At 46.4% G+C, this 20,541-nt stretch overlaps 1 protein-coding gene across 6 annotated transcripts in view; it reads right to left on the bottom strand.

Annotated features, from left to right (window-relative positions):
- MAP3K4 (mitogen-activated protein kinase kinase kinase 4) overlaps positions 1–20,541 on the bottom strand; it is a 379,054-nt gene that overhangs the window by 62,958 nt on the left and 295,555 nt on the right. For 4 of the 6 annotated variants that reach the window (XM_069234493.1, XM_069234496.1, XM_069234492.1 and 1 more), the window contains 2 exons: positions 19,622–19,718; positions 12,378–12,482 (listed from right to left, as the gene is read on the bottom strand). In XM_069234493.1, coding sequence (XP_069090594.1) covers positions 12,378–12,482; positions 19,622–19,718 — 202 coding nt within the window. The remainder of the gene's footprint in view (positions 1–12,377; positions 12,483–19,621; positions 19,719–20,541) is intronic. The other 2 variants (XM_069234494.1, XM_069234497.1) reach the window with 1 other exon arrangement.

The following is a 20,541-nucleotide window of genomic DNA, read 5'->3' as shown; positions in this document are numbered from 1 at the left end:
TGCCAACTCTTCTGAGATAGGCATGATAACTGTGAGAGTGTCACCACCCCTCACCCCCCTCTGTTTTTATAAATAAATCTTGGCTGTTGTCTTATCTGTCCGGATCAAGACAACTTTGCCTATCTGGTAAACTAGGAATGATTTCAATGCTAGGTGAACAGCTTGAAGCTCGAAGTAGTTGAAATGGAGACCCTGGTGTTTGGTGTCCCAGAGACTCTGAGCTGTGAGATCCTATGGGTGAGCACCCCATCCTGTGAGGGATGTGTCCCCTGTGAGAATTATCTGGGGAACAGGGTCGAGGAACTTCAGGTTTTGTGTGTTCCACCACTGCCGAAAGTGATAAGTGCAGCTGTCTTCCAACACTAGATCTTGAAACTGACCCTGTGATTGAGACCGTTGTTTCGCCTGACATTCCTACAGCAGACGCATGTGTAGTCTCACATGTGTACTGTCGCAATGCAAGGTGTCACTGTGCCTAAAAGTCGTTTAACTGCTTTGACTATTATGTGCTGATTGGGGTGAAACCAGTGTAGCAGCACTGTAATGTACTGAATCCTGGCTGCATTTGGGTAGGCTAATCCCAGCTGTGTGTTGAGGATACCCCTAGATACAGCTGAATTAGTGAAGGTTGAAGGTGTGACATTGTGTGTTGATGGTAACCCCCAACTGATGGAGAACTTGTAGAGTGTACTGAATGTGTTGTATACACAACTGAATTGTGCTGGATTTGATGAGCCAGTCGTTCCGATATGTGAAGACATGAAGACTATGTCTGCGCAGATGTCATGCATCTACTGCTAGGCATTTGGGGAACACCTGAGGCGCGGTAGTGACTCAAATGGGAGCACTTTGAATTGGTAATGTGTTCCAGCAATTACAAATCAGAGGTATTTGGGGTGAGCTAGATGGATTGGGATGTGAAAAATAAGTGCCCTTTAAGTCTAGTGCCGACAGAAAGGTGCCCTATTGTAGAAAAGGAATCATGTCCTGAAGATGTACCATATGGAAATGTTCTGATAGGATGCAATGATTTAATGGCCTGGGGTCTAATATAGGCCTGAGTGATACATCCTTTTTGGAAATAAGAAAATATAGGGAGTATACGAATGAACCTTGCTGTTGAAGAGGGACAGGCTCTAGGGCTCCTTTCTGCAAGACAGCCTGTACTCCCTGTTTGAGCAAAGTCTCATGTTACATGGAGAGGTTGTGTTTGCGAGGTGGAATGTTTGTAGGTGTTTCAGACAATATCCATGCTGGATAATGTCCAAAACCCACTGGTCTGTTATGGTTTTACAGGTGAGGAAGAATAGTGGCAGTCATCCCCCGACAGGTGTTGAGTGGTGGGGGGAATGGGAAATGAGTCACTGTTGGGAAGTTGAGGGTGTGGTACGAGGGGAAGCACCCTTTCCAAACCCTTGGAATTATTACCTCTGTATGTGCCTCTGTAATATCACCTGGAAGGGAAGGCCTGACGCTGCTGCCTATAGGATGAGGTTGAGACATCTGATGGACTTGTCTTAGTGTCCCGTTTGTATGTGAGACACTGAAAGGCACCATGAAGAGTGGGGGTTAGAAGCGCCCCCATTGATTTGCAACCTTTGAGTCTTTTTTAATTTTCTCTAATGTTTGATCCACTTGGGGACCAAACAAATGTTGTTGGTCCAAAGGCATGTTAAAGAGTATTTGCTGTACTTCTGGCTTAAAGCCAGATATACGTAGTCAAGCATGTCTATGCAACAATATGATTGTGCTGGCGTCCATAGCAGTTGTGTCTGCAGAGTCAAGGGCACATCTAATAGATTTGTTTGAGATGAGTTTACCCTCCTGGACAATTTGGTGACCTCTTTTTTAATACTCCTCAGAGAGATGCTGTATACGTTCCTCCATTTCATCCCGGTGGGTCCTATCGTATCTTGCCAGCAACCCCTGGGTGTTGGAAATTTCCTATGATTGGCTACTTGCGCTGCCATCCTTTTCCTCAAAGCATCAATGAGGTTAGACACTTTGTGAGGTGGAGATGAAGCATCTGGTGATGTCTGAGAATTAGCCCTCTTACGGGCATTTAACACCACAAGCGAGTCCGAGGGGAGCTGGCCCTTAATGTAAGGTGGGTCTGAGGGTGTGGATTTATATTTTTATCAACTCTTGGTGTAATAAGGCGTTCCCACACCAGATCTTTAAATATTTCATCTGAGTGACAGAGCATCCCCTGTAGCATGGGCATGTACTGGCACGCGCTAGAGGCAGAAGAGAGTGTCTCAAAGAGAAAATCATCTTCGATTGGTTCTTTGTGCAAGGGAACCTGGTCATATGCAGCTGCTCTAGCTGTAAGCTCCTGAAAAGATGTTGCATCATCGGGGGTAATGGCTTGACTGGATATAGGTCTGGGTCATTATCCTTGGGGGTTGGGATGAGGGGAGGAGATCAATGTTGTATCTGTCCTGTGTGGCTGTGGGCTGCTGGTCACTGTCATCCCTTCCCCCCTGGTCCCCAGTTTATGTTTATGGAGAGCCTCGTAGAGTGATATCTCCAATGTCGTTAAGAAAATGATGTGGTGAAGGAGGTAGTGGTGGTGAGGAAGGTGGAGGAGGTGGTGGAGGTGATGGAGGAGAAGCAGGCAAGGGTGGCTGCTGAGGAGTGGTTGCAATGTCCTTTTTCTACTTTTTTGAAGAAACAGGTAGGTTGATGGACGCCTGAAAAGAAAGCTGTTGCTTTGATGAAGCAGGCACTGACTGTACTGCTTTTGCTAGAATTCGACCAGTAGAATGCTGAATATGTATCTTTTTTAGCTTCGGATCAAGCCTTTTGATCAACGTCTCAAGGATCGGTTCTGGTGTCGAGATGGAAGTTTTGGGAGCTGAACTTGGTTTTTGTTTTGTCACTGAGGTGGGCGGAGCCGAAGCGGCGGAAGCCAGGTTGCTCAGACCGATGAGGCAGATGGTCAGCTGGGCACAGAGACTGGGTGGCTCGGTGTGGCAGCGGGAGGTTTCGGCGTTGATTTCAGTGCTGAGGGCAGGGCATCCTTAGCAGATACACAGTGCCTACCATCGCCTGAAAGCAGTGGTGGCCTGGGAGCTGTAATTTCGGTCAGAAACAAATGACTCTTGGTGGGCTGGACAGGGGCATGGGTACTCAAGTGCGCACTATCCTGAAGGATGGTCCTGCATCTCTAGACCGAACTTTATTTTAGAGTCGGATTCTGGTATGAAAAGGGACTCTACCTTTGCTACCAAGGCCTCGTGCAGTTCTTTCTGCTGTTCGACATCGTGTTGGCTGAAGATGTCGAGTGTCTCTTCCAGGTCCTTGTGCTGCATTTCTTTCCGACGTGTGCATTGATACAGCAATCTTCTTTGATAGAAAAGATTGACAGGCCTCGCAGTTTTCCTTGCTATGGATGGGAGATAGACACAGGTTGCAAACCTGATGGAGGTCTGTATGCAGATACTTCGCACAGCAGTTGGGACAGAATCGAAATGGAGTTCAGTCTATTAGAAGCGCATCGTTGGTCAAAGCTGATTAGATGAGAAAACCAGACCTGTAAGGGTAAGGCACGAAGGCCGCGACAGAAGAATGTCAATTTGACAGGCAATAAATTGCTTCGGTTTCTGAAGGATCACAATGGAATGCGAGCAAAAACAATACCGACAGTTGTGGAGGTTAACAGCAGACCGAAAGGAGCCCAAAACGGTCTCAACCAGGAGTACCGAAGAACACGTCCGAACTCAATAGCGGAACGAAAACAATCTTACAATGGAGTTGAAGCCCATGCGCATTATCATCAAGAGAAGTCACTTTACCTCGTCACTCGAGAGAATTCTATAATGGAAAACAACTTGCACACATCCTGACCCAACACTAGATGGCACGAGTATGCAGCGCACGTGTATTTACAGCCACACATGCCATTGAACATCAATATTCTGCATAAATCCTTAAGTTGTTTAGTAAGATTTCCACAACAATGACCTTAACGTTGACGTCTCAGATCTCACATGCTTATAAACAACTCTGTTTAGCAAACATATGAAAATACATCTCAAGAGTACATTATTTTTACATCAATGTTATCCCGAAAGAATAGGACATTTGCAACCAGAGGCTGAAATGATTACCTTGACAATTACAATGACCTTGCAGCGCTGTAGGCATTCTGGGATGTATGATTATACTATCTGTAAGTTACCCAAGCCAATAGTCAGGGGTGCTTATCTGAATGCAGAATTTGACAGTAACCTTAGAGAGACGAGGGCCCGAAAATGATTTGGCACACAGCAGACTTCCTTTAAATTGTGAAATTCTCAATCCAGCCAAACGTGTAGTCGAACAACAAAGTGACATAAACAAACAAAGGTACCCATCAATCAAAGTCGTGGTGCAAGTTTGGTAGTGTCATAGAAGCAATAGAAATAATTTCTGCTTAAGTTTGGAGTCTTACACTTGACTAAGTTCTCCAGTGGCTATCTGACAACAAAGATTTTATAGTCAGAGTTCACCAATTTAAGATTGAAGGACTTTTAGTTTTAAACACATATAATCTGTCAATGGAAGAACATGGAAGCAAAGTGGTCTATGCAGGGTCTAGCTTCTGTGTTTGTCAATCTACTGAATTAATAGTCACAGTATTGTGATATTAAGGCGGAATGCTATAAGTACGGTATTTTCTCCTGACTAATGTGATCACGCCATATAATTGATGTTGAATATTACCACTAGCACCAAAAGCACAACATATATTTTTGCAACTTATCGACTTCAATAGATGTTTTATTTTCGATGGGTCTAAGTACTGTGAAGCCACTCAAATACGTGTAAAGTTAGCAGTGCAACGTACACGCAGTACCACAAGATGGAGCCCCACTCCACAAGTTCAGTATTCGCATGTTAGTTAATGGGATATAGATTGCTTTGGAAGTAAACCTTCATCACCAGATTGAGTTCGAAGATCTTTTTGAAATATTCATGTATGATGCTTTTCGGTAAACTGAGAAGGTAAAAGGGGTCAAAGTGTAAATGTACCACCACCAGATGTAAAATCCACTCCTATTCCAGTAAAAATTGACTCACGTTCGTCTACCTTCACTACCTTACACTGAAGTCAGTGTCCAGTTAGGATTATGTCATAGGATGAGATGTGAAGCCTCAGACTCTCAAGGTGTATGCACTTAACCAAGCATAGAAGCATCAGAGTCACCGGTCACCAAGTGTGAGGTCTACTTCCGGGGCAGGAACGAGATGTCAATAGCTGCTGGCTATTGGTTCACTTCACTGCATTATAGAAATAACTATACTGCAACACACGAATGCTTCTGACATTTAGAATTTCAATCAACTCTAAACCGGTAAACCATTTAAGTAATCGAGACAAGATCAACTAAAGGTCTGGGTTGCAGGGAAAAAATGACAAGTCGGTTTTGTGACGAGGTGGAAAAGCCAGTTTGAAAAAAAAGCTAGGATTGAAGTTACAGAGTGCAGCTTGTGCTGCTGAGTATTTGTATTGTGCAATCTCACTAACCAGGAGCGTGTGAACTTAGGCTGGACTCCTGCACTCTAAACCTCCAACTGACAACTTCTGTTGATCATTACAAAGACAGGAAATTGTAAAATGAGGTTTTAATTTAAGCGAAACATGCCCCACTTTAAAGTCATGTGTGTATATGTATACCGGAGAGGAACAGATAGGAACAATTTACAGTCTTGTGCGTAACTCCCGATCCCGAATATTGTTACTTTGTTGACTTGCTTTTACACTTTTCACACTGTTCACTAAGTGTTTGATAATAAAGCTCTGCTGCAAAATTGTCATGGTCACATGTCTTGGCCCCTCATTAAGACTTCGGCGGACAACCTTTTCCATCCGCTGAAGTCTTGCGGTCGGGTTACCGCCAGTGCGGTCCCCTTTCCACAGCCCCTATTAAGAGTTTCCTGCTGGGTCAGTGGGGGGAAAAAGAGCTTTTGTCCGCTGGCCCAGAGGTAAACAGGCCACAACATTGACGCCGGCTCGTAAGAATGCTGGTGGCTATGTTGCGGTGCAAAGGATGCACCAGCACCCGTTACACTTCTCACTGTCTGCTTTGCCGACAGTGAAAAGCGCGACAGGGCTGGCCATGGGGCCCTTGCACTGCCCATGCCAAGTGCATGGGCAGCGCAGGGGCCCTCATGGAGCCTCCTACATCCAGTCTCCACCAGCATTTACATGTCGGTGCTAGAGCCATGTAAAAGCTGGCTGAGAAGGGATTCGTAATCACCAGGGCAGCGCTTCTCTGGCAGATTAGGACCGCCAGCACCTCCAGTGGAAGAGAAATGGCGGTGCTGGTGGTCCGACCGTGGCGAAACCACTACAGTCATAATGTGGCTGTCAGTTTACCACTCGGCGGCAGTTCGCCCGCCACCGCAGCCCTGACGGTCTTAAGACCGCCAGGGTTGTAATGAGGGGGCTTAGGATCTGTCAATAAAAATCATTTGTATTTATACAGACTTTATTCAACATATAAAACATTGCTTGAACTTATGACCAATTTTAAAAATATTGGGCCTGATTCTAACTTTGGAGGACGGTGTTAAACCGTCCCAAAAGTGGCGGATATACCACCTACCGTATTACGAGTTCCATAGGATATAATGGACTCGTAATACGGTAGGTGGTATATCCGCCACTTTTGGGACGGTTTAACACCGTCCTCCAAAGTTAGAATCAGGCCCATAGTGTCCACAAAGTGATTTTACAATGTGCACTGCAAATAAAACAATTAGTGAGAAAAGGACCACAAACTATTTAGCTGTAATATTTAGGTCTTGTTACTTTTGGGTCTAGTACTTGAATTCTTATTTTAAACTAGAGCAGTGCTTCCCAACTGGGATTAGCGTACCCAAATGCAGCAAGGATTCAGTACATTACAGTGCTGCTACATTGGTTTCACCCCAATCAGCACATAATAGTCAAAGCAGTTCAACGACTTTTAGGCACAATGACACCTTGCATTGCGACAGTACACATATGAGACTACACATGCGTCTGCTGCAGGAATGTCAGGCGAATCAACCGTCTCAATCACAGGGTCAGTTTCAAGATCTAGTGTTGGAAGACAGCTGCACTCATCACTTTCGGCAGTGGTGGAACACACAAAACCTGAAGTTCCGCGACCCTGTTCCCCAGATAATTCTCACAGGGGACACACCCATAGGATCTCACAGCTCAGAGTCTCTGGGACACCAAACACTAGGGTCTCCATTTCAACTACTTCGAGTTTCAAGCTGTTCACCTAGCATTGAAAGCATTCCTAGTTTACCAGATAGGCAAAGTTGTCTTGATCCGGACAGACAAGACAACAGCCAAGATTTATTTATAAAAACAGAGGGGGGTGAGGGGTGGTGACACTCTCACAGTTATCATGCCTATCTCAGAAGAGTTGGCATTGGGCACACATCTCTAACTAGGTTATGGATGCACACTGGCAGCTGCATTTTCTCTTTTATGCACAAAAAATAGATAACTCAGTACATGCACCGGATGTTTGATCCTTTGCTTGATATGCAACGCTGCTCATGGCAGACTGTGTTCCATTGTTAAGCAGGCATCACTTGCCAAACGCAGTGAGATACTTTTAACATTAATCAGGAATTGGTTTGCAAAGTGGTGGTTTGCCTGACAACCCAAGACACCTGAGAAACACATGCGGCAACAAATGATGTTTCTTTATGGCTAACGTCAAGTTCACATGGGCAAAACACAGATATAACAATAAATTTCAATGTGATCTCCTACCCAAGGCAAATCAGAGCCCATGTTTAGCAATAGCAAACTCAACTGCAAATGTTTCTTATTTCAAAACTGCTGCTGGGCCCCAATGGCGCTTCCAAAATTTTGATGTGGTACAAGCTGCATGGTGCATAAATCCCAAAAGGCAGCTATGGGATGCAGTAGAGCACAAGGCTCCTATGGCAACGTATGCTATATTTGTCACTGTTGGAAATGGCCCTGTTTGCAGGGTCATCCCCAGTCTTTTTGCCTCCTTCCTCCTATTTTTTCTGAACAGTTTTTGTTGGCTTTACGACTCTGGGCACTTTACCACTGCTAACCAGTGCTAAAGTGCATAAGCTCTCTGTGTAAAGTGTACTTTTGATTGGTTTATCCATGACTGGCATATTTGATTTACTGGTAAGTCCCTAGTAAAGTGCACTAGAGGTGCCCAGGGCCTGTAAATCAAATGCTGCTAGTGGGCCTGCAGCACTGGTTGTGCAACCCACATTAGTAGCCCTGTAAACATGGCTCAGACCTGCCACTGCAATGTCTGTGTGTGCAGTTTTAGACTGCCAATTCGACTTGGCAAGTGTACCCACTTGCCAGGCCTAAACCTTCCCTTTTACTACATGTAAGGCACACCTAAGGTAGGCCCTAGGCAGCCCCTTGGGCAGGGTGCAGTGTATGTTTAAAGTAGGACATATGCTAGTGTGTTTTATATGTCCTAACAGTGAAATACTGCCAAATTCGGTTTTCACTGTGTAAGGCCTATCTGTCTCATAGGTTAACATGGGGGCTGCCTTTAAATATCCTTAAAGCGCAGATTTCCTTTGAGAGTAGATAAAAATGTGGAGTTTAGGGTCTCTAAACTCAAAATTTGAAAAAACATCTTTTAGTGAAGTTGGTTTTTAAATTGTCTGTTTGAAAATACCACTTTTAGAAAGTAGGCATTTTCTTGCTTATACCATTCTGTGACTCTGCCTTTTTGCGGATTGTCTGTCTGGGTCAGTTTGACAGTTGGGCTGTTTTGCACATCTCTAGACAGTGACACAAAAGGGGGTGGGGGTGTAGCCTGCATATCCTAATGAGCCGTCTGAGCTAGAGAGGAGGGAGGAGTGGTCGTTCACACCTGAAAGGACTGTGCCTGCCCTCACACAATGCAGTCCCTGACACCCTGGTGTGCGTCTGGGGCCTGGCCTGGACAAGGAAGGATCCTGCAAACACCTGGGACTTTGCTTTGAAGTTTGCCAACTTCAAAGGCAGAACTGGGTATAAGAAGAAGACCCAAAACCCCAGACTTTTAGAATCTTTCTAGAATCAAGAGGAACCTCTGCCCAGGAGAAGAGTTGAAGAACTGAAGGAGGAGTACTGTCCCTTTGCTGTGTTGCTTTGCTGGACTGGCCTGCTTTTGCTGCTTCTGCCTGAAAATAGTGCACAGGGTGGACTTTGCTGTGTGTCCTACATGAGAAGATTCTCCAAGGGCTTGGAGTAGAGCTTCCCTCCTGTTGGAAGTATCAGGGACACCAAAGACTTCAGTTTCCTCGACCTGCAGCTCTGGGAACTGTGTGTTTTGTGCTGTTCAAGAGGAGAACCCACTGTGACGCCGCATACGACGCCGCTGGGCTGCACTGTGACCTGCCGACGCCACAAGGAGTCGCACTGCCCCGCTCCGCACAGTTACCCTGGTCTTACCGACGCAGTCATCGGCCGACTTCACCAAGCCGCTGCTCGCACCGTGATCTGTGGGCCCGCACTCCGGCAGCGCCTGCTCACACCGCAGCCTAGGCATCCCTGACGACACAGCTCCTGCTGACACTGGCGCCGCTGCCTGCACCGGGGCCTGTGGACACAGCTCGTGAGGTACACAAAGCACCGTCCCATCCCCCACCGCAGCCCCGGTCCACCAACGCCAGCACCATCGACTCCTGTGTCGTCACCAGGCATCCTGCCTGCACCGTGGCCTGTGGACACCGCTCATGAGGGTCACGAAGCACCGTCCCGTCCCGCATCGCTGGCTTGGGCCTACTGACAACAGAGCTTCAGCAACGACGTCGCTGCCTGCACCGTGACCTGTGGACACCGCACGTCGCACCGCGTCACACCACAGCCCTGGTCTCACCGATGCCGCTGGACACCGCCACCAAGCCGCTGCCTGCCCCCTGACCTGTGGGCACCGCACGTCGCATCGCCCACTTTGCACCACAGCCCTGACGCCATCCACGCCGGAGCACCTGACTTTATCAGCCTGGGGTTTGATCTGCAACGCGTGTGACCATCAGGGGTCCAACGACTCTTGCACCGACTCCGGAACCGACACCATGACGTCAGTGGCGCCGCTCTCCGGAGCTCACCGCGAGGATCACGACGCCCTGCAAATCCAAGGTACGGTTTGTGAGTCTTCCCGACACCGTAGTTGGCCCACAACGCCGCAGCCACCTGAACTGTTGGTTTTGCTGATCACGATGCCGTGATAGCCCCAGGTGGAGCTATCGACTTCACGGAACTGTAGTTTTGAGTAAATCTTGCAGAATTCATATTTTTCTTACTGTATGTTGGATTTTTATCGTATTTGGTCTTGTTTTATATAGATAAATATTGGCTATTTTTCTAAAACTGGAGTGGTGTCCTTTTGCAGTGTTTTCACTTATTACTGTGTGTTATGTGCAAATGCTTTACATTGCTTCTGAGATAAGCCTGACTGCTCGTGCCAAGCTACCAAGGGGGTGAGCAGGGGTTATCTGAGCGGGTATCTCCCTTATCCTGACTAGAGTGAGGGTCCCTACTTGGACAGGGTGCAAACTGACTGCCAATTAGAGACCCCATTTCTAACAGTCACACACTCTCTTAACTCAGTCACGACCATAAACCCTCCAACAAGGAGAAGATGCTAATATGCATCAGATTGGCACAGGCCTTACACCTTGTCAGGGGTTCCTGTCTCTCGAAATACAATTTTGAAGCTAAGAGTGGGTAAGGAAGTGTCAGAGAGGTAAGGCACATTTTATATTAAGAGATCTCAAACAGGAGGCTACTCGTACCTTTTTTTTTTTTTTTTAAACAGAAGTAGGTGCTTGACGGTACATTTTATAAAGTAGCTTGCAGGGAATGTTACAGTGTATCCGGGTGTCATCATACGATCACCTTGATATTGCGAGTAACTCTGAAGCACTTACATTGGCTCCTTCTTTTCATGTACACATTTGAATCATTTTTAACATTTCTTTTACAGATGGTTTCTAAATGACTGGGGCTAATGCTCAGACTAATCATGCACATGGACAGGCACCTGACAACTGAACACAAGCACTCTAGCTATGATGTGTCATGTCACGAAAAGGACACTGTGACCCAGAAAAAAGAATTATCCCCAAGTCTACAATATTTGTAAATGTTTTTCTAAGGCAGATGGTCGAAATCAATAAGTAATTTCATCCGGCTACCCATTCTACAGCCCTATTCAATAATTTTCTGCTTCCGGAGATAACATGAGGCTGCGGGTATACATCATTCTGTCACTGCTACCCCAGTGGTGGGGATTCCACTGGGGTTAAAGACTGCTTGACATACTGACAGTGCCACACTAAAAGTTAGGGCATTGCAAGACTCGAAACCAGGAACTGTAAGAAAGGAAAAAAAAACAGATGACAGGCCTTCTCCATTTACACATCCAGGATCTGAAATAATAGGCTCATCAACATCAGAACTACAACTACCCTTCTCCTTCCGCAATTCAGGAATATATTATGGGCCCAACTCTTCATAAATACTATCTCCCCTACATTACAGGAACCTACAGACACCCTGGCTGATTACACATGATTATGAAAAGCACCCCTGGGCTATCACCTGTTGGCTAACATGCCACTGCTAGCTTCATACTATTTAGGAAATTAAATATACATATGTACATTTTATTTTTGCCACTTTAAGGACAGTGACAGCTCTCTTTTTGGTTTACCACAAAAGCATTACTTAGCTCTCTAAATAAACAGTTTTCGCCTAGCTTCATTCCACCTTAGAATGTGAAATAGCACCCTAGCCACAGCAGTACTGCTTGCAATTCAATGTTGTTTGATGGTGCAAAAATTGATGTACATCTGCAAATCAAACACTTTCTACCAAAGTACATCAGAAAGCAGGGGTAAAAAAGCACTACAGGAGCTTTTTCGCTCTCCACCTTAGGCACCACCTCCACTGCTAGTTTTGGAGGTCTACTAATATGAAGACAGAGATGAGCGAAAGGTGACAGCCAACTTCTCTAGTGGTATATTTTGTAATCAGGATGATTGAGACACCTTGGTGTGATGAGGCAGTAAGGGGCTCTGCCTTTATATCATGAATACATCCCACAAAATAAAAAAAATATGCAAACAGGCAACACTTCCTAAGCTGGAATGAGAGTGCAAGGCCTTTTATCTACTCTTCACCCATTTACGACGTGTTTTCCCAAGCATGTCTGATGGACTAACCCCTAGTAAACTATGGAAAGGTCAGATAATTCAACATGTGGAAGATAATTATATATTTTTACAAATGATTTTGGATGGCCAGTAGATTCAGTGTTTTCCTTCTGCCCTCCCACTCGAAAAAGTGATGTGAATTGATAAATGACCCCATGGTGATTAAGGAGTGGCACTACCTGGCATCATTCGCACTGCTGACAGATTTGTGTGGAGCCGGGTCGCTACCAATGGAAGCGGGGCGACCGACTGCAGGACCGGAGGGGTTCCTCATCTCACGATTGCTGCGATGAGAAGAGAAACTTCAGGAAAAAACAATGGGGGAGGGGAGAAAGGTGGATGTGCTGCACTTTTAGCTCAACAAACCAAATACTGATAATTTATCTTGTAGGTTTCTGGAATGCTCAATTAAATGTGAAAAAAATATTATGACTTAGAGATAGTTTTTGTGAAACACGCAAACAAAATGCAAAGGTCATATATCCAAATGAAATATCCACCTCATCATTATCTTAAAATATTACTGATCAAATGAGACTTATGTGGCGTGCATTTTGAAAGCTTTTAGTGCTGTGGCTTTTTTTATTTTTTTCCAATTCGGACCAGATATGGGTGACAAAGTTCTTGCTTCTCTTTTTACATAGATATGACAAAAGTTGGGTCTTTTCTTTATACATCTCTCAGGTTGAAGAATAAGTTACTTACCTTCGGTAATGATCTATCTGGTAGTGACATATTCCAGTTGCAGATTACTTACCTTAGAGTTTCCCCAAAGTGGCAGACTGGTTCTGGAGATTTTTCTCCGAGCAGTACCCTTGCGTGCCATCACGTGGCAACGGTCGACTCTGCGTCCGTTGTTGGCATCGTGGTCACCGTGTTGATGTAGCGGTCATATATATTGGTGCCACCCCAGCTCGCTGACGTCAGCTTCTTTTCAAGACTTTCCACGCCAGTAGTGCGGAGCCAGGAAGAACAATGATATTGGTGTGCCAGAACTAGGGCCCCGAAAAAGGAGTCCCTGACCCTAGAAACAGTTCACAGGGAGGATGGGAAGGTCAGTAAGGAATCTGCACCTAGAATATGTCTTCACCAGATATATCGTTACCAAAGGTAAGTAATTTGTTAATCTGATCGAGGCGTCTAGTTGCAGATCCCTTACCTTAGAATAGATACCCAAGCAATACCATACCCGGTGGAGGGCTGCGAACCAAGATCATACTATAAAGTCTTGCAGGACCGAACGACCAAAGTAACCATCTCTGCCGAACTGACTGTTCAGGCAGTAATGTTTAGTGAATGTGTGCAGGGATACCTACGTCGCTACCTGACAGATATCCAGGACAGGCAGCAGTTGCTCTGGGGGAGTGAGCATGCAAGCCCTCAGGGGGTTGCTTCTTTGCAAAAGCATAGCACATTTTGAGGCAGAGCACCACCCAATGCGAGATGGTGTGCTTCTGCACTGCCCGCCCTTTCTTCACACCCACATATCCTATAAAGAGCTGATCGTCCACCCGGAAACCTTTAGCACGATTGAGGTAGAATGACAACGCTCATTTTGGATCCAGACGGTGGAGTCTATCCTCTTCATGAGAGGGATGTGGAGGTGCATAAAAAGTAGGCAAGGTGATGGGTTGGCCTACATGAAAAGGCGTAACAACCTTAGGAAAAAAGGAGGCCCTGATACAAAGCACCACTTTGTCAGGATGGACAGAGATAAATGGTGGCTTGGAAAAAAGAGCTTGAAGCTCACTCACTCTGCGTGCAGAGTGGTGGCAATCAGGAAAGTAGTTTTTAATGTGAGGAGCCGCAATGGACAATTGTGAAGCGCCTCAAAAGGGGCACACATAAGGTAGGTAAGGACCAGGTTTAAGTCCCATTGGGGCATTATTAACGGGGTCGGAGGAAACAAATGGATGAGTCCTTTAAGGAACCTCCTAAAAATGGGAGACTTGAATAAGGAAGGCTTGTCTGGCAGTATGAGAAACGTAGAGATGGCAGAAAAATAGACTTTAAGGGTGCCCAAAGCATAGTCCTGCTGAGCAAGAGATAGGATGAACAGGAGAACCTCAGACAAAGGTGCGGAAAGAGGATCAACAGGCTTGTTGGTACACCATGCCACAAATTCGTGCCAACGACAAGTGTATACCAATTTGGTGGAGGGACACCTGGCTGCCAAGATAACGTTGTAGACTTTGGGCGGAAGGTCAAAAGCTGTCAACTGCCACCGCTCAATCTCCATGCAAGAAGGCAGAGACTGGACAGGTTCGGTGGGGAACTGTCTCCTGCAGCTGCAACAGAAGATCCTCACAAAGGGGCAGTCGGATCAGAGAATCCGTAGTCATGCTCAACAGCTCTGGATCCCAGACTCTTCATGCCCTGGCAAAAGTGGCATTGGTGGGAAGGCGTAAAAGAGGCCTGAGCTCTATTTGAGATGAAAAGTGTTGCCAAGTGAGTGCTACTTTGGGAAATCCAACGCGCAAAACAGCTATAATTGCGCGTTCTCTGTGGAGGTGAACAGATCTAACCAAGGCTCTCCCCACTGCTGAAAGAGGCCTTGCGCCACCTCCAGATGGAGGCACCATGCATGATCGAATATGCATCAGCAGCTGAGTTTGTCTGCTTTGAGAGCCCCCCAGATGTTGAACCACCAGGGTTATGCCCTGGTGTTCCAGCCACGTCCAGAGGTGCAGAGCCTCTTGACAAAGGGGCACGAGCCCACTCTGCCCTGCTTGCTGCAGTACCACATAGCGGTGGTGGTGTTCATGAACACCTGCACCACTTTCCCTTTTAGAGAAGCTTTCAATGCAAGCCTAATCGCCCGGAGCTCTAAAAGGCTGACGTGGAGTCTGATCTCCGCCTCTCCTATGTGGCTGTCACATCCCAGAAGTGACGCATCTGTCACCACTGTAAGATCTGGTTGGGAAAAAGAGGTGGATCTGCCGTTGCCCAATCGCGATTCGAATGCCACCACTGCAGATCTGGACCATGTTGGAAAGACTTCCCTGATGCTGCGTCCACTGGAACTTCAGGTCCCACTGCAGAGCCCACTTTGCTATCTGGCAGCCTCAGAGTCATTCTCCCCGAAATCCAGGATAGAGGCTGAAACATAGCCTGAATATCCTGGACTCGCTTGTCGGGAGGATCAGCACAAAACCGCATTATGTCCAGAACAGCTCCGATGAAGGGGAGCATCTGAGAAGGAGCCAGGTGTGACTTTGGCATGTTTATAGTGAACCTCAGAGAGTTCAGAAGGTTTGCCGTAGGCTGAAGGTGGGAGACGACCATCTGGGGCATGCTCACCTTCACCAGCCAGTCACCGAGGTAGGGGAAGACTGAAACCCCTAACCTGTGCAGATGAGCTGCAACACCTGAGGGGTGCTGGTAAAGCTGAGGGGAACACGGTAAACTGAAAGCGCTTGTGGTTTACCATGAATCGCAAGTAGCGTCTGTGGGCAGGCAAGACGAGTATATGGAAGTAAGCATCCTACAAGTCCAATACCACCATCCAGTCTCCAGGATCCAAGGCAGACAGGACCTGTGCCAAGGTGAGCATTTTCAACTTCTCGTTCCTGAGGAAGAGACTGAGGGCCCAGAGGTCTAGAATAGGGCTGAGGCTCTTGTCCTTCTTGGGCACCAGAAAGTAGCTGGAATAACAACCACACCCTACTTCTGGCACAGAAACCCTCTCTATGGCTGTCTTGGCCAAGAGAACTATGACTTCCTTGCGGAGAAGTGCCAAATGATCCTCTGAGAAACTTGTAAGATGGTGGCATGGTCGGAGGCGTAGTCTCGAAGTGGAGGGAGTAGCCCCTTCGGACTATTTGCAAAACCCACCAGTCCTTCGTGATGGATTCCCAGTGGGGCAGGTGATAGTGGATCGTGCCTCCCACTGGTCCAGGATGGGGCGACTGACTAGGAGGATTTGGCGGTGACAGTGGGGTGGGGGGGAGCTGGACGGACCGCTGGCTCCCTGACCCCCGAACCTGTGGGATTCCGTGTCCACGGCCACCCAGAGTAGCATGCGAGGCTCGGTGGCTGGTAGGGAAAGGACGCAAGAGGGAGCCACTTCCGTGGCCACGAAGAGGGCGAAAATCAGACTGTGCTGGGTGAGGGGCTGCAGCGAGGCCAAGGTTCTGAGCCGTAGCCGGGACTCCTTAAAAAGCTCAAGCGACGAATCAGATTGTCTCCGAAGAGACGGAAGCCATCGCAGGGCATGTCCATAAGAGATTGTTGGACATCCCCCAAAAGGCCTGACCTCTTAAGGCCACCATCGATGCAAATGATCTACCTAGTAAGTCGGTCGTTTCCAGCCCACAATGGATCGCAAACTTAGCCATGCTAGGGGGAGAAAGCTTGCCAACGTCTGGAGAAGTATCCAGACCATGAGCCTAGCCCAATTCCTGTGCCCAGTCCATGTCAGGGTTGTCAAGCTGGTATTCCAGAGGTTCCAGTGTCCCCTTCACCTTCCCCATATTCGTACTCATAGTAAAAAAAGGTCAGAATCCAACCTGGGGTGAGAAGACCCCATCGAAGTCAGGTCCAGCGGCGAGCGACACCGTTCCGCCTCTGGGTCGTCAGGGATTAGTATTGGGTTGAAGCCGATTGTGAGCCCAACCGGCGTTGGGAGAGTCCACGTCTTTGCCGGGGAAGGTCACCTTGGCATGAGCGGCATCGGCACAGATCTGGTAATGGATCCGGAGGCAGAAGCCAAAGCCACCTGCACGAAATCCAAGGGGACCCCAGCCGACCTCCCCCCCCCCCCTTCTCCCCCCACTCCAAGCCTGAATATGCTGGAAGGAGTTCAGCCTGCCCAAAGAGAAGGCGCATGGTCTCATGAAACTCGTTCAACTGGACAGCTCCGTCTCCTAGAAACTCAGGGAGGCACTGAGCCGACCCGGAAGTAGACTCCGCAGATGGAGGCCTAGACCGTCAACACTCTTCCCGCGGCACATCGGCCGAGCGACAGGGTGAAGTCGAAGAACGTTTGGCCTTCTTTTTATGACCAGACTGTCCCAAAGATTTGGAATGGGAAGACAAGGAGTGGTGATGACTCTGCGAACGGTCTTGTGACCTTCCTCTTGAACGAGACCTGGCGTGATGCAGAATTGAGCACAGAGCCACCATGAGCTTCAGGGACCACTCCCTCAAATCCTTCGGGTTCATGGCTTGGAACTCGGAGCACGACTTTGGGTCGTGTTCCAGACACCACAAGCACACGAGGTGCAGATCCGCCACCGACATCATTTGGTGACAGGAGTCACATGGCTTGAACTCGGTCTTCCATGACATCCCCGGACGAACCAAAAAGTAAAAAATGTCAGCAAAAAAGTCAAAGTAAGTCAAAAAGTGATTAAGGGTAGCCCTTCTCCAAATCTGCGCGTGGCGTAGAAAGAAAGGAACTGGTGTCAGCACGCCTGGGTGGCGCCTATTTATTACTTTGATGTCATCACTGCGACCATGACGCCAACGACGGAGACAGAGTCGACCGATGCCACCTGACGGCACACAAGGGCACTGCTCAAAGAAAAATCTCTGGACCCAGTCTGATGCCTGGGGAAATTCTCAGGTAAGGAATCTGAAACTAGAACTCTCTATCAGATTTACCAGTTAAGTTTATCATATTAACTGTGCTGTGCTCCTTTATCAAATTAATATTAATTTTGCAAAGTGGCAAACCGTTTACAGCAATCACAACAGCAAAATTAAGCCTCACTTTCGGCCTCAATCTGCAGAGGTTGAAAAATGCAAGAAAGGGATGACCTGTCAGGCAGTACCGAAGGAATAGCCATACATATGCCTTTTAGAAGTGCTTTCTTATTTTTTTTTTACTTTACTTGTATTTACAAAGACACAAGCACATTACTAAACCATAAAAGAAATAAGCCATGCCATACACAGAACTTCTAAAGAGAACTAAGAGAGAAGGCATGCAGAAAACTAGTTAACTCACACATTGTCATAGCAACACCAGTGAGACCTTTGTATTCACCCAACAGGCATGTTATAAAATCCTGCTCTTTGACAGTCTGCTCATGTACATGGCTAATGACAAGAGTTGTTTGGTTGATCAACAATTCAGTTACTCTGTCCTTTTCTCTGCGGGGTTAGGGCTTTAAAAAAAAAAAAATGTATTGAAGGCAAATGTTTCCTATGGAGGTTTTCATTTGTCTGTGGGGATTCACAAACTGAGAACTCATTGGAGCATTGGAAGACACTACAGCCACTCAGAAAGTTTCACCGCCACAAAATATACCCTCACCACTGGTGAAACCAATGGGGAAAGAATGGAGGGTGTGATCCCAGAGGGAGGTTGTCAGTCCCCCAAACTCTATTTACTCAACCAAGCTAGTATGGTATCTGGAAGTGAAATGATTTTGGACTTCAGGGGACACTACTTTTGCAATAGCTAAAAATCTGGGAAAAAAAGAAATTCTGGTAATCTTCTCTACTGTAGCTGTGTAAAAATGTGCATAAGTGTGCCCACACTACCTTCCAGTAGAGGAAACTAGTTGTGCAGGTTTTGAGGAAGAGGCAATAGCAAAAGCTCAATTTTGAACAGCAAGGCACATGCTTCCGTAGTGATATCCGGTGTACCATGGCCTTCCTTGTGGGGATATAGTAGGGCACATTTATTTTTGCTTGTAGTTGAGGACTGAAAGGCACTTGAGCTGTGGGCCCCTAACTCTGTTCAGTGAATAGAGGGATTTATAGAATTATATAATTAGTGTACCCACATAACTGAAATATTTGCACTCAATGCGCTGGGTATAGTATTCTATAAACCTATTATCTGTCATTGAGTAATGATTTAGCCAAATTTAGCCATGCCTTAAATCATATGTTTTGGACAGAATAAGATACAAACAGTTTTTTTTTTTTTTTTTTTTAACTGACGCCAGATTTAAAATTACCCTTAAAATGAAAATATGTGAGCTAAACATTTAGGTTATCACCTTAGGTGAAATAGGCTTAAATGAAGCACACCAGAGCCAAACGGAAAACCATAGTGAATTGCCCAGTGCAACAAACTTCAGCCTTGAGATAGGATAGAGAACAAACCAAACAATCAGAGGATAGGGCAATGGACAGTAAAACCACCAATGTCAGCAGTGTCGAAGTAGGGTCTTGGAGGGCTTGGTTCACGCCACATTTTCGGGATCCACACATTAAGATTAATTTATATACAGTGAATCATAACTGAACTCATTTATGCAGTCAATGATCATCCGGAATATCCGTGATGATTCAAACTCTCCAAGATATACTCTGGACATCCTGACCTACAGGACAGGGGAAATGGATAGAGAAATGAACAAGAAAACCACATGGTTTCAGTCACTAATGTAACTCAGGAGACATGGCTAGCCTTGCAAGACATGCCCAGCAGCCACATCAAAGCCAGTGTGGAGTGTGTGCAAGATACCTGCAGCCTTCAGGCATTGGGATGATGAGGGGTTGGTTGGGAGGATCACTATGGCATCGGGGCATCTTCACCGGACGGGGACTGTTCCGCTGGGTACCTGGGTACAAGAGACAGCAGGAAGACATACATTATTCAACTGTAAGAATTTAATTCAGATAGGAAATGAAGCGTGGAACAGTTTCTCCTTAAAGCAAACATGGTTTTAGAATACAAATACCCTTCTCCCAAAGGATTTCAATTTAGGGACAAGTCTTGGTGGAGTTCTGAGCCATTAGTTGGGCACAATGCGTAATTAATTGGTCTTTTTGATATGACTTAATTAAGTGCAGATTTAAGGCTTTTCTTTGAACATATGCAAAATTTGAGCAGCTAAAATCACAAATAAACTATTAAAGATTATGTGGGAATTCTGAGTGCCTGCATAGCACAGTGCACTGTCATCGCTGGTATCCAAGTAAATACATTGTAGCTATGCTGCAACGATCATTATGGTATTCATTTTCTCCTTGCTTGTTTGCTATTTTGTAATGATTCTGCTGCATGTTCAAACTGTGAATCCTTTTAATGGCTCTACATGTAGTTTGGATCTTGGAGCTAAACTTAACATTTGGCTCAGATTTCCCGGGCAACTGTTCCTAAATTACGAATAAGGTTTTCACATTTGATAACAAGCACTAGCAGAGACAATAGTTCACAACTTTATAACATGAGTGCTGAGTTGCTGGCTCTGCCAATGCTTGTCTGTAAAGTATTGTTAAAAAAAAGTGAAAGACCAGGGAAGGTCCCTAAGGGCTGCAGCATGTGTTGTACCATCCCAAGGGACCCTGCACCTAACACATGCACACTGCCATTGCAGATTGTGTGTGTTGGTGGGATTAAAAGGCAAAGTCGACATGGCATCCCCCTCAGGGTGTCATGCA

The sequence above is a fragment of the Pleurodeles waltl genome, chromosome 5 (genome assembly GCF_031143425.1).
Source record: "Pleurodeles waltl isolate 20211129_DDA chromosome 5, aPleWal1.hap1.20221129, whole genome shotgun sequence".
Lineage (NCBI taxonomy): Eukaryota > Metazoa > Chordata > Amphibia > Caudata > Salamandridae > Pleurodeles > Pleurodeles waltl.
This window is presented reverse-complemented; position numbering and strand designations above follow the sequence as displayed.